Here is an 11,737-nt window from a genome sequence, read left to right as displayed (position 1 = left end):
CTTGCTGTTCTGTCATTGAATGTCCTTATAAGCCTGCCCTAAACTTGTGCACAGTATACTGAATTCAAGCAGATGATTCATTGAATCTTTACAAACATCAACATATATTGTAACGTAAAAAGTCTAAGGTATTACATTGATAAATTGATGAGAAATAAAAAAAAGAGGCTCCAGAAATGGTAAAGGATGATAATATGATCTGAGAACAAAACACTTTAGTAAAAAGGGTGAGAATTGGGGGAAAATCTACTTGCCAGTCAGGGATAAAGCCAGTCAGAATTTTGGGATACACCGCATTGATGGTACATCTGTCATTTGAACCATGTGGAAATAGCACTTTTATTCTCTCTCCTGAAGTGCAGCAAGACAATGCAACATAAAGTTGCCCATGTGAAAACACTACAACAAATAAATCCAGCCCAACCTGTGTCACTGATTGACTTTGAGACTTGTTGATGGTCATGGCAAAGGCAACACAGACAGGGAATTGACAATGTGATAGCTTGATGGGCAATTCTTCTGATGAAGGTTCCAATGTGAGGAGTGGAATAAGAGTTATCTTTCCTGCATGTATTCCTCCTAAGACACGGCACTTCAATACTCTTTTCTTCATCTCTATCAAAATCATGTATGTTCCATTACATAGTCCATTTAGGTGATCAATATTGTGGAGGAGCATAAGTGAACATCCAGCTTTAAGTTTGAGGTGTGCTGTCATGCACCAAAGTTGATTGGTAGCATGGACAGGGGTCAATAATGAAGCAAATATCCAAAAAGACTCGCCTTTGTGCCACTTGGAATAGTAATTAATATTGCCTTTTTTGAACTTGTGGCTGATCAGCACCACCTCTATTAGGCAATCCAGTCGCGCTCACCTTTGCTTTTCCATTCGGTACTTTCTGCATTTTGGCAAATTTTTGCATCGCCACTGTCTACACATTGCGCCCTCGCTTTGGTCGTTCTCCCTTACTTTTTTCTTTACTCAGTCCCACCATGGGACCCTTGCTCTCTTTTTTATTCTCACCTGATGGTTGCTTCTGGATCCCCATTTTGGTTCACCTCCTTGTCACCTCCACCCTCCTCCTCCTCATCTTCTTTGCTCCCCCACCATATCTGATATCACCACTTTCTATACGTTTCCATCGCCAATCCGTCAACCACCATGTGCCGCTGCTGATATCAGCAAAGCCCTGGTGGCCGGTCCAAGTTGGGCAAAAGGTCCATCTTCATGACATTGATCTTCCATCATATACCATCAAAACATTGGTTGCTCGTCTCGCCTGGTTGGGGTGTGGGTGGGTAGTTTTTGAGCTGGAGAAGGTTCATCCCCTTGCGTTGCCTATGTACATTGCTGTCCCATTCACTTGGGTACATTTATCTTTCGTCCATCGTCTTTGCTACAGCTACACCTACCACACGCTGCCTGGGACTCACTTGTTCCAAATTGGAACTACCCCACTCCCTCCTCATTTGACCAGGTGGTCCAATATAACCAGTCCATTGGTAAGGCCATGGAACCGTCGGATTTGGACTAGGTGGTGGACCGGTGGCCCCAGTTTCTTTTTTTTTCAGCAGAACATTCATTTACAGTGTGCTTATTTTTGATTTTTTGAATCATTTTTTATGGACACATATTTTTTTAGAATGCCTGACTGACAATAAAGGAACTGTGTTGATACTGATATTTTTTGCCTTGCCCTTTTTACTGCATCTTCCCATGACATCATGATTTTCTTGCTCTCTTTCTGCTATTGGACTTTACTTTATGGCTGTACAAACCTGTAACATTACTTACACAGCATTTATTGTTTTATCCCTTTCTTTTCCTTATTTTGACAACCTTATCCTGTACTACCTATGCAGGATTTGTCAGCGTACATTCCTTCCTTCATGTTCTTTCTCATTCTTTTTGCATAGTTATACTGTGCATACCCTACCTTTCTTTTACTATATAATCCCCTGTATTTTACCTTGTAAAAACAAGAACTCCAATTCAGACTTCTTCTCTAAATCTCAAGTTCACTACTCTGCTACTTGTGATCCAGTGTGGTCACAATACTTCCCACTGCTACCACTGCTATCTGCTGTCATCGTGACTCGTCATTTTTGAAAGTCACTGTCATCCCTTTCAATTAAAATCCTTCTGAGCACTACAGTTTGTGCATCAGGAGCCTGCTATCACTGGGAACCTCATCACCTCATCATTTTGTAGTTTTCAAACCTACCTTGTGCTACAATTAGCAAGGTAGTGCTTGTCCATACTCATCACAAAGCCCCTATCTTTTATCATCCAACTATCCCTCCTCCTCAAAACCCACACCCATACATCTCTGGGTTTTACTTTGAAGGATCGTCATACATACCACCCCATGAGCAACCAGAGCACCCACTGTTCTAGGAGGCAAAGCCCATAAACAAGTTCCGTGGAATCTGGGAGGATTGTGTGTTAGTTTGTTTTTGTGTGTGGTTTTCTAACAACAGTTCTTATCATCGACATTGCCCTTGCTTGTAGCAGACAGTCCTTACTTCAGATCTTGCAATAATATTTTTGTTGGTCAAATTGATGAACTAATGTCAAGCTTTTGCCTCAGAATATGTGTGGCTCATCTGTTTGCATATATTGCCTTGTTGCAACATTGTACTGTGAGCACATGTATACTATTTGAATAGCTAGGTCTGTGTACCACGCAATTTACAGTTTCTGTTGCACCACATTAAAAGTGCACTTGGAGCGCCATATCTTTTTAGCTGAGTGGCCGAGTTGGAGTTGTCCGCTGCAATTTAAGCATCAAAAATTCAAAGCTTATCTCCGTGATATACTCATTCATTTGTACAAGTAACAATTCTGATTTACAACTTCTACACTTACCCCTTCTCAGCTAAAAACCTTCAATACACACACTACCTGTTTCAAAGTACTAGCGGGGAAGACCTGACTTCTGTATAACTTCCCTCAGCTTCTTGTATTGCACAATACCAATGATCAAACTACACAGCCTCCAATTGATTGGCTATCCCTTGAAGGCTGCACCATCATCCGAGGAATTATGGAGGCTTGCATGCCTTGATGGCAAAACAGCCCTCATTTATTCCAGGTTCAGAGCTGGGTGAATTTGTTAGCAGAAATATCACAACTGTTGATAATGCCTACTGGTGGGGGTAAAACAGCAGTCTTCTATGGCCTGATGATGATCTTGTGTGAGCTGCTGAAGCGTCTGGTTCCAGGCATAGGCTTGGTTTCAAAGAGACTAGTGATGGATGTTGTTGGTAACACCCTTGACAGTGTTGGGTAATACACAGGTGAGTACTCACAGCATTGTCTGAAGAAAGCAAAAAAAAAAACTTACATACTTTTGATGTGAGGCTGCTGCAATATGCTCCCTGGACATTAATACTGTCACAGTCAATAGTGACAGTGTTCATGCAGCATGTGAACAAGGTTGTAACCTGTTGGATGAAATCTGTCGCTATTTATGGTTAATATCTATTTGGAGTCTGGAAAAATTAGATGCAGATGAGTCAGATATAGTGATTAGGGATCCTACCTTTTGTGAAAACCTGGTTAGGGAGTGTAAGGCATGTATGTACAGAGTTATTAGTGATGTAGCGTTGTCTGGGATGCACATTGCAATGATATTATTTTTCTTCCAAGTCCCTATCCTCTTTCTCATGCCGACTCTGGCCGTTCCAGCCGTCAAAGTGTCCATGTGCCGTCTCAAGCCAACTGTTCAATCACTCGGATCAAGCTTTATTGGTACCAAATGGGGGGCTCCTGCACGCCACCCTTAGTTTGGACAAGACTAAGAGTCCATTTGGGAACTCTTGCGAGCGCTTGTCCAGGAGCTTTAGCCTGATAGCTTTCTCCACAGCCATCTGTGCCGCTATGCTGTTGTGCCACCCATTTGCACTCAGACCCATACTGCAACCTACACCAGTTGCTCACCATAAAGAGGAAGGTATTTGCCTCTTTGGCAGCTGAGGGACCTCTTTGCAAACAAAAGTGCCATCGCTATTCACTCAGGATGATCCACAATCAACCGGTCCCAGCTAACAGCCAATCAACTGTTTTTCCACCTGATACAGATTTTACTACGACTGGACAAACTTCCAAGGACTGGGTGGTTTGGTCTAAGAGTCAACAGCATATCATGATTGACTATATAGTAGAGAACTGGAGTAAAGTGGCTGATGGTATGAGTTTTGCAAAGTCATTCTGGGTTGAGGTCGAGTTGCTGTTGTCCAAAAGCCCCTTTGTGGGTGCACCTAAATCCTGGAAGACCTACAGCAAGAAATGAGGGAGGGTAAGTACTCTTATCAGGGCTCTGAGAATCATTATATCCTACATCTAATGATTCTACCACAGATAAAGTGCACAAATCAGCTTATTGCGGCCTTGATCACAAACAGTTCAGGTATACACTGGGATTCTGAAACCGGACTCAGCATCACAGAAGAAAGCAAGACACAGTGGACAGACTATGTCAAGGTGAGTAAGCATTCATTTCCCAGCTATACAATGTGCTTACTTTTCAAATTAGTGCAATCCTACTGTCACTGGCTTCAAGAACAAAGGCTGGCCTTACTTCAAGAAGTTAGACACTGTTATGTCTGGTCATGCAGCCAGGGGTGTACATGCCTTTTGTACACCCCGAGCCGCTTCATCCATACATTTCTATCAGCCCTCCATCCCATCAACAACGCTGCAAGTGCAGACCCCACCCAAGTTGATTTCAGTGGCTGCAGAAGTCCTTTGTACCCCTGCTGCTCCGGCTCAATCATCCACAGTGAGCGGCTGGCTAGTTGCCTTGCCTTCACCATCATCTCTACCTGCTCCTCTGGCTACATCCCCAATCTCAAGTGCTGTGTTGGTGTTGTCAAGCAAGGGGAAGCATAAGGCTGCGGCAAGCTGGGTTATCCCCCCAACCATCAATTTCAGCATCAGCCCCAGGGACTTCCAGTGCCATATATGTCAGCACATCACATACGTCAAAAACCCCGCGCTTGATGACTGCAAATGCACTCTGTGGAATGCAGGGTCAACTCACCAACATTGAGACTGTGATCAAGGATATGTCTATAACCATTCAAAAGGAATAGCAAGCCCCCCCACTCCATCTGTTGCTCCTGCTCCTTTGACCACCAACATTCGTCTAGGACTTGCTATTATGAAGGTCCAGGAAATCAACAATCACTTACCCGTTTCCAAATTTGTCCAACTCATTGAGAGGTTTAGGGAGGACAAGACATTAGTAGAGACATACCTCAGTCTTGTGCAATGTGATGATATTTGTGCAGTATGGCTTGATGTGGTGCTTGCCCAAACTTTATGCCAAACTTTGTTAACTTGTTGTCCATGTTGTCCATAGTGCTTTATACAATTGTTATTTTATATCTTAATGGATTTGTTTTTGCAAATAATAGGACAGCATGCACCAAGTTGAATTGATGCTACGTAAGTACAAATATTTGTGAAAGCAGAGGGAATATTAGCACAGGACAAAAACAAGAATTTGTTAAATCAAACCCCTTTGTGCTAATTCCTCTTGATAATCATCCCACATCACTAATGCTAACTGCTTATGCTGATTGTTTGCTTGAATTCAATTATCTTTGGTAGGAGGGCCCTCTGCAAGATCTCCAATTTGAGAGTTAGTGGCCGGACCCAAGATATCTGTGTTATAGTCATCAATATCACTCGGATCATGAATCCGAATGAAATTGTGAACAACACAGAGGGCCGGGGGGATTTCTCAATAATGTTCTGGGTGGATGCATAGCGCAGATCGAAGTATTCACGGTGATTTTGAGGCCTAGATAATCAGTTTAATTAGTATAATAAACTAAAAAATAAAACAAAGGAACTCACCGGCAGTTACCCCTTGTATACTTGGACAGATGATAATGCTCTCCTTGGTAAGGTACCAGGAGCTGATCACAAGACGGAAACCCTCCATTGGCAAGATAATACTTCCCCTCCGGAATCCAAAGATTGTGTATGCGAGCATCTCAACATGTATGTGAACTTCAGATTGAAGTCACAACAAGCAAGGCAATTGAATTGCACCTATGGCATTAATGAACTGGCAGAGTTTTGGATTATCAGCAATGTAGGATGCAGGGGGGTCAGTCGCAGATAGCAAACAGACGTAAGCAGAGTATATATTGGGGGATGTAAAAGCATTGAGCATACAATGGAAATATCTAATAATAATATTAATTAAGAGAGATAAATTAAAAGAGCAGACTCACCAAGAAATTGTGTCATTTGCATGCTGAAATCTCTCCCCTAAATGGCAAACCAAAAGCCCTGTAACAGATGCATACAGGAATATGGACAATTGTTCCTCAATGGAAACATTTTTGGAGTCGGTGTAGCCATTTGTTTCGAGCAAATCAATAAGCTTCACAAACACCCTCTTGTTGACACCCAACTCAGTCCATATATGGCCAGGGTGGCCGTTGAGCAGCTCAGTGACCCATCCATGGCCTGTCAAGACTGATGTATGATACAGAATTGGCTCTTGGCAATTCAGAAATTCGGATTCAGCATAGATAGTCATAGTGGATACGATTACTTGCAGTAGCATGGCTAAGATTGAGCTGAGCTGTGTTGTGAGCAGCAGGCGCCTCTTGCGTTGAATGGTATTTAAGTCAAGCCCATGTTCTTCCATGTTGTCCTCCACACTCTCGTGATCGCTGAAATCATTGTCCTGGTCATCCATCAATGGCGTTCTCGCTGCTGGTACGTTGGTGCGTGCCCTTCCAACTTACTTGCCTTACTCGGACATTGATATAATTTGGTCTCCGCTTCAGATGGAGTTTTGACGCCACATGTTAAGCGATCGTAGAGGCGGGCTTTCTGCTGGAAAAGAGTTCCCAAACGGACTCTAACTGGTTTGCTGTGCGAGAGTTTGAACCGGCACGTGACCCACGTCCGATACGAGAGTTGCTCTTACATTCCTTCCAACTACGACCATCATGGAAAATCCAAAGACCCCACAGCGCGCGAGCGACAGACAAAGTGTTTCATTCAACGCAGATACTCCCTCCATTCCAAAGCAGACATCGAGTGGTGTTTACCGCTTGGGTAAGCTGGAACAGCGGCGTGATGTTGTCATGAGCGATCTGGGCACCTCAATCCCAGAAGTCCCAGTCAAATTCTTTCTGGACAATGCAACCTCTCAATTGAAATGTGTCAATGTTGCTAATGTGAAGCAGGTGCTTCTCGACAAGGGGCATATCAAAGATGGACGATGGGCCGCCTTCAAGTCAGATCCAGCCAAATCTAAAGATAATGAGGAAATATCTTTCATGCCCCTTACAGAGGTTATAATGCAGATATGCGAATGTAGTGGTCTTTGCAAGACTAGAAAGCGAACTACGTACATGGATAACCCAAACTCGATACCAGAATCTGTGCGATCGAACTCAACTCGTCCTGATGGTTATTTTGTCCTCTATGACAGTAATAAACCCCCGGTTCACAAAGGATCAAACAAAAACCCTGCAATTTCTTGGGACGACATAGCTGTCGCAACTGAATTCAAGAAGAAGGCTGGCGATGATGACATAGATGATGTAAGTTCTGACCATCATATCCTTGCAACGGAGAAACTCACCTATTTCTTGAAGAATGTACGGAAGATTGTGTGGAGTCTCCATCACATCCTGCGAAGCGATCCCTGCCGAAGATTTGCGTTCGGCATAACAGTCGAAGCCAATCAGATGAGATTTTGGTTTGCAAATCGTTCGACGGTATTCACTACGAAGCCGTTTGATTTCATAGGGGTTAGTTAAATACTACCATTCTGCATTTGCCTCTCAAATAGTACCTATAGGAACACGAGTTTTTGATACAATGCGTTCTATCATTCACCTACGCGGAAAGGGCGGATCTTGGATGGGACCCCACCATAAAGTGTGTGAATGTGGATGGAAAAATCTGCTACGATATCACTGTCCATTCTCCCAGAGCAGACGGACAAGCTCCAGCTATCTACCGCACAGAGGAAATTCTGTCTGACTTTGGGGCTGACGCGCTACGTGGACGAGGAACTCGAGTCTTTAAAGCTCGTCGATTCAATATCCAAAGTGGCGAAGTCGAAGGAAAACCTGTCGCTATCAAGGATGCTTGGGTTGACGAGGACCGTGACAGGGAAGGAGATATTCGCAAAACGTTCGAAGCTGAAGCCGATGATGATGACAAAAGCGAGATACGGAAATACTTCTTGACGGTACTGGATCATGGAGATGTCATTATCGACGGGCATGTTGATCACACGCGAGATTTACACTTGCGCAATGCCAATATTCCCTCTGATTCTCGTTTCCGACTCCAAAGAAAGAAACTTCCAGCTGATCCCGTTTCTAGCACCGGCTCTGCACCTTCCCTGGGTATCCCAGGGCAAACTCGTGCTGCTCATACAGGTCATTATCAGTATTCGTTCAAGGTCCACTATCGGATCGTCTTTGAAGAAGTCGTTGAGCCAATATACACTTTGAAATACCTGGCTGATGTCCTTCGAATAATAATCCATGGCACCACCAGTGAGTAATTCGGCCTTGGTAGTGATTTTCTGTAAGTTGAGGTTTTGCCATATTCAGGCCTTCAACTTTTGCACAAATACGGATGGGTGCATCGAGACGTCAGCACCGGTAATCTCTTGGTGTATGAAGGCAATGGGAAAATGGGCGACTTAGAATTTACGAAGAAATCGGACCAGGAAAGCAATCATGAAATCCGTACCGTATGTCACTTCCCTTCTTATTTTCGCTTGTGCCTTGTCTGATGCTCCATTTTTTCAGGGAACACTCAACTTTATGGCGGTGGAGGTTGAAACTCAGGAGTACATCTTCCAGCCGTTACTAGCAGATCCCCTTGCAGATGCCGCTTTTCGTTACAATCCCTTGCACGACCTTGAATCAATGTGGTGGATTGGTGTGTGGATGATGTTCAACCACAGAGACACCGAAGAGATGGAAGATAGTATCAAAGAGCAGATCCGACTAACGCATGTCCTCTTCCCGGAGGTGCTGGGTGGAAGCATGGGAAGAGTGCTTGTTTTGAAGACGGAGAATTGGCTCATGCGACGGCTTCGGTGTCTTCCTCGATCTTTTAAAGGCCCAGTAGAATGCCTCACTACCATCAGGAGAATACTTGTCCACCATTATATTGCAGCCGAGGCGGTACATGGCAAGATCAACCCAGCTGTGTTCAAAGGCATTCATGACTCTTTTATTGAGCAACTTCAATATGCGATGAAAGAAGCCGGGAAGACTGCGTTGTATTCGCTCGCCGATATCCTCATGAAGAAGCGGACGCGAGATCAGTTCGAAACTAGTCGCGTAATAAAACTAAGTGAAACTCAGCCGCTGCCCGAGAGGCTATAGAAACGACTTTATTATTTACCTAAGTGAAACTACAATAGATGTTAGTTTAAGGTGATCTCTAATAAATGTAATGTAATATGCCTCAGCCGCTGCCCGAGAGGCTATAGAAACAACTGAGGTATTCCTATACTAAACCCCCTACTACTTATAGTCGGAGGTGTTACTCACTACAGTATAATGACTCCTAGGAGAACAATGGTGAGTGGCTCCATGGAGTGGTGGCTATGCTCCATGGAGAACAATGGTTGCTTCGGCAGAGACTGGGTTTATCCGGTTTTGTCACTCCCACTCGAGTGCAACCATAGTCCCATAGCTTTAGAGAATTTCCAGTGTTTTTCGTGAGTGAGGGGTTTAGTGAGAATGTCGGCAACCATATCTCCTGTAGGAACATATTTGATTACTGCCTCTCCCTTTGATACTAAGTCATCTTGGATGAAATGATATTTCCGTTGAATATGTTTTGTGTGAGCATGAAACTGCGGATCTCGTGTAAGAATGATAGCTGCTTGATTGTCACAGTGCAATGTTGTAGGTCCATTTTGAGTATGTCCAATTTCTTCAAAAAATGTCCGAAGCCATGCAAGGTGTTGTCCAGCATTGCTCAATCCAATGTACTCTGACTCCGTGGAGGATAAAGCGACCATGCTTTGTCTTTTGCTTGTCCAGGAGATTGCTCCTCGGATGGTGATAAAGACAAACCCTGATGTTGATCGAGACCTGTCTGGGTCTCCAGACCAATCTGCATCCGAATATCCATAGAAATCCATGTCCATGGAGACATCTGTGCCATCATAATGTAGTTTCATGTCCCCAGTTGCTTTCAGATATCGGAGGACACATTTTGCAGCTTCCCAATGATGGCTCCTTGGAGCTGAGCTATGTCTGCTTAGTATTCCAACAACATAGGCAATGTCTGGGCGGGTTCCGAGCATGGCATACATGAGGGAGCCTACAATTGAGAGGTATGACACTTGACACCCTTCAATATGCATCTCGTGTTGTACAATATCTTCCCCTGGAGCATTTGCAAAGAGTTTTGATCCATGGGCCATTGGTGTCCATACTAGTTTGCAGTTCTTCATTCCAGTACGCTCCAGGACTGTGTCAATGTATTGACGTTGCAATAGGGAGATTGTTTTGTTTGAACGATCATGTTGGATTTCTATTCCGAGGATGTATTTTGCTTTTCCAAGGTCCCGCATTTTGAATATGGATTCAAGTTTGGCTTTTGTGATATCCATGAATTTTTGGGATGAAGCTCCTAGGAGGAGGTCATCTACATAGACAACAACAAAGCATATTTGTTTGTTGTCCCAGAATACATAGAGACATGTTTCTGATGTAGTCTTGTGAATCCGAGCTCCTGGAGCTTGTGATCAAAAGTTTTGTTCCATGTACGACCAGCTTGTTTTAACCCGTAGATGGATTTCTTCAATCTCCAGCAGTATCCAGGTTGGATAGGAACACCCCCTGGAGGAAGCATGTACAGTTCTTCTTCAAGTTCTCCATTGAGATAAGCTGTGAATACGTCCATTTGATCAAGTTCTAGGTCGTACTTTGCTGCCAGGGCTAGAATAATTCGGATTGACTCTAAGTTTGCAACCGAAGCAAAAACCTCCTGGTAGTCAATCCCCTCCCTTTGAGTAAAACCTCGTGCAACAATCCGGAGTTTGTATCTCTCAATGTTTCCGTTTTGATCAAACTTGATCCGGAACACAGGTTTTGATGTGATGGGTTTTACTCCCTTCGGAAGTGGGCCAGTGTCATATACTGCATTAGTATTGAGACTTAGGAGTTCCTCCTCCAAGGCTGACTTCCATAATTCTCCATCCGGATGTGATAAGGCTTCCTTTAGTGTCCTTGGAAGGTCTGTGTTAGATGGACCGGTACTTGCTATTCCAGCAAAGAATGTCTCCTCTGTATCAGATGTTTCTTCATGAACCTCAGGAGTGTTAGGTTTCTCCATGGAGTTGTCATGCTGCTCTTTTTGAGACTGTTCATCATCTAGAGTCCTTTGATAATCTTGGTTTTTGTCTGCAGGACAAGTCTGGTGACTGCTTCTGCATACTCCTAGGACTTTAGCAGGTATGACTGCTCTTTTAGGCACTTGTGCAGGTACTCCAGGAAGTAGATGCATTTCTGTGTGTGTTGCCCCACTCACTCCTGGGGGTGTTGAATGTCTCCTCGGAGGTGTTGGATGGCTCCTTGGAGGTGTTGTATGCCTTTCAGAAGCTGATCCAATGGACAGGCTGTCTAGCTGTATTCGGACTTTTTCCACATCAGCTGGCTGTATGTTGAGGAGCTGTCCTCTCACTGACTGTGACTCTACTTTGGGTTTCCGTTCCGA

At 43.9% G+C, this 11,737-nt stretch overlaps 2 protein-coding genes across 2 annotated transcripts; both read left to right on the top strand.

Moving 5' to 3' along the window:
• Nucleotides 1-4,022: 4,022 nt before the first annotated feature.
• SERLADRAFT_407257 (uncharacterized protein) lies at nucleotides 4,023-5,054 on the top strand (the record flags this gene model as incomplete). Its single annotated transcript, XM_007316593.1, has 3 exons — nucleotides 4,023-4,253; nucleotides 4,364-4,486; nucleotides 4,539-5,054. The coding sequence occupies 3 exons, from the start codon at nucleotides 4,023-4,025 to the stop codon at nucleotides 5,052-5,054; spliced, it is 870 nt and encodes a 289-aa protein (XP_007316655.1).
• Nucleotides 5,055-7,306: 2,252 nt separating this feature from the next.
• On the top strand, nucleotides 7,307-8,858 carry SERLADRAFT_447675 (uncharacterized protein; the record flags this gene model as incomplete). The annotated part of the gene is made up of 5 exons (XM_007316592.1): nucleotides 7,307-7,578; nucleotides 7,633-7,788; nucleotides 7,839-8,547; nucleotides 8,605-8,747; nucleotides 8,806-8,858. Coding segments are annotated over 5 exons (1,326 nt in total), but the record flags the coding sequence as incomplete, so codon positions are not given.
• Between the last annotated feature and the right edge of the window lie 2,879 nt (nucleotides 8,859-11,737).

The sequence above is a fragment of the Serpula lacrymans genome (assembly GCF_000218685.1).
Source record: "Serpula lacrymans var. lacrymans S7.9 unplaced genomic scaffold SERLAscaffold_5, whole genome shotgun sequence".
NCBI classification, from domain to species: domain Eukaryota; kingdom Fungi; phylum Basidiomycota; class Agaricomycetes; order Boletales; family Serpulaceae; genus Serpula; species Serpula lacrymans.
The sequence above is the reverse complement of the archived record's forward strand: the minus strand, read 5'-3'. Positions and strand labels throughout refer to the sequence as shown.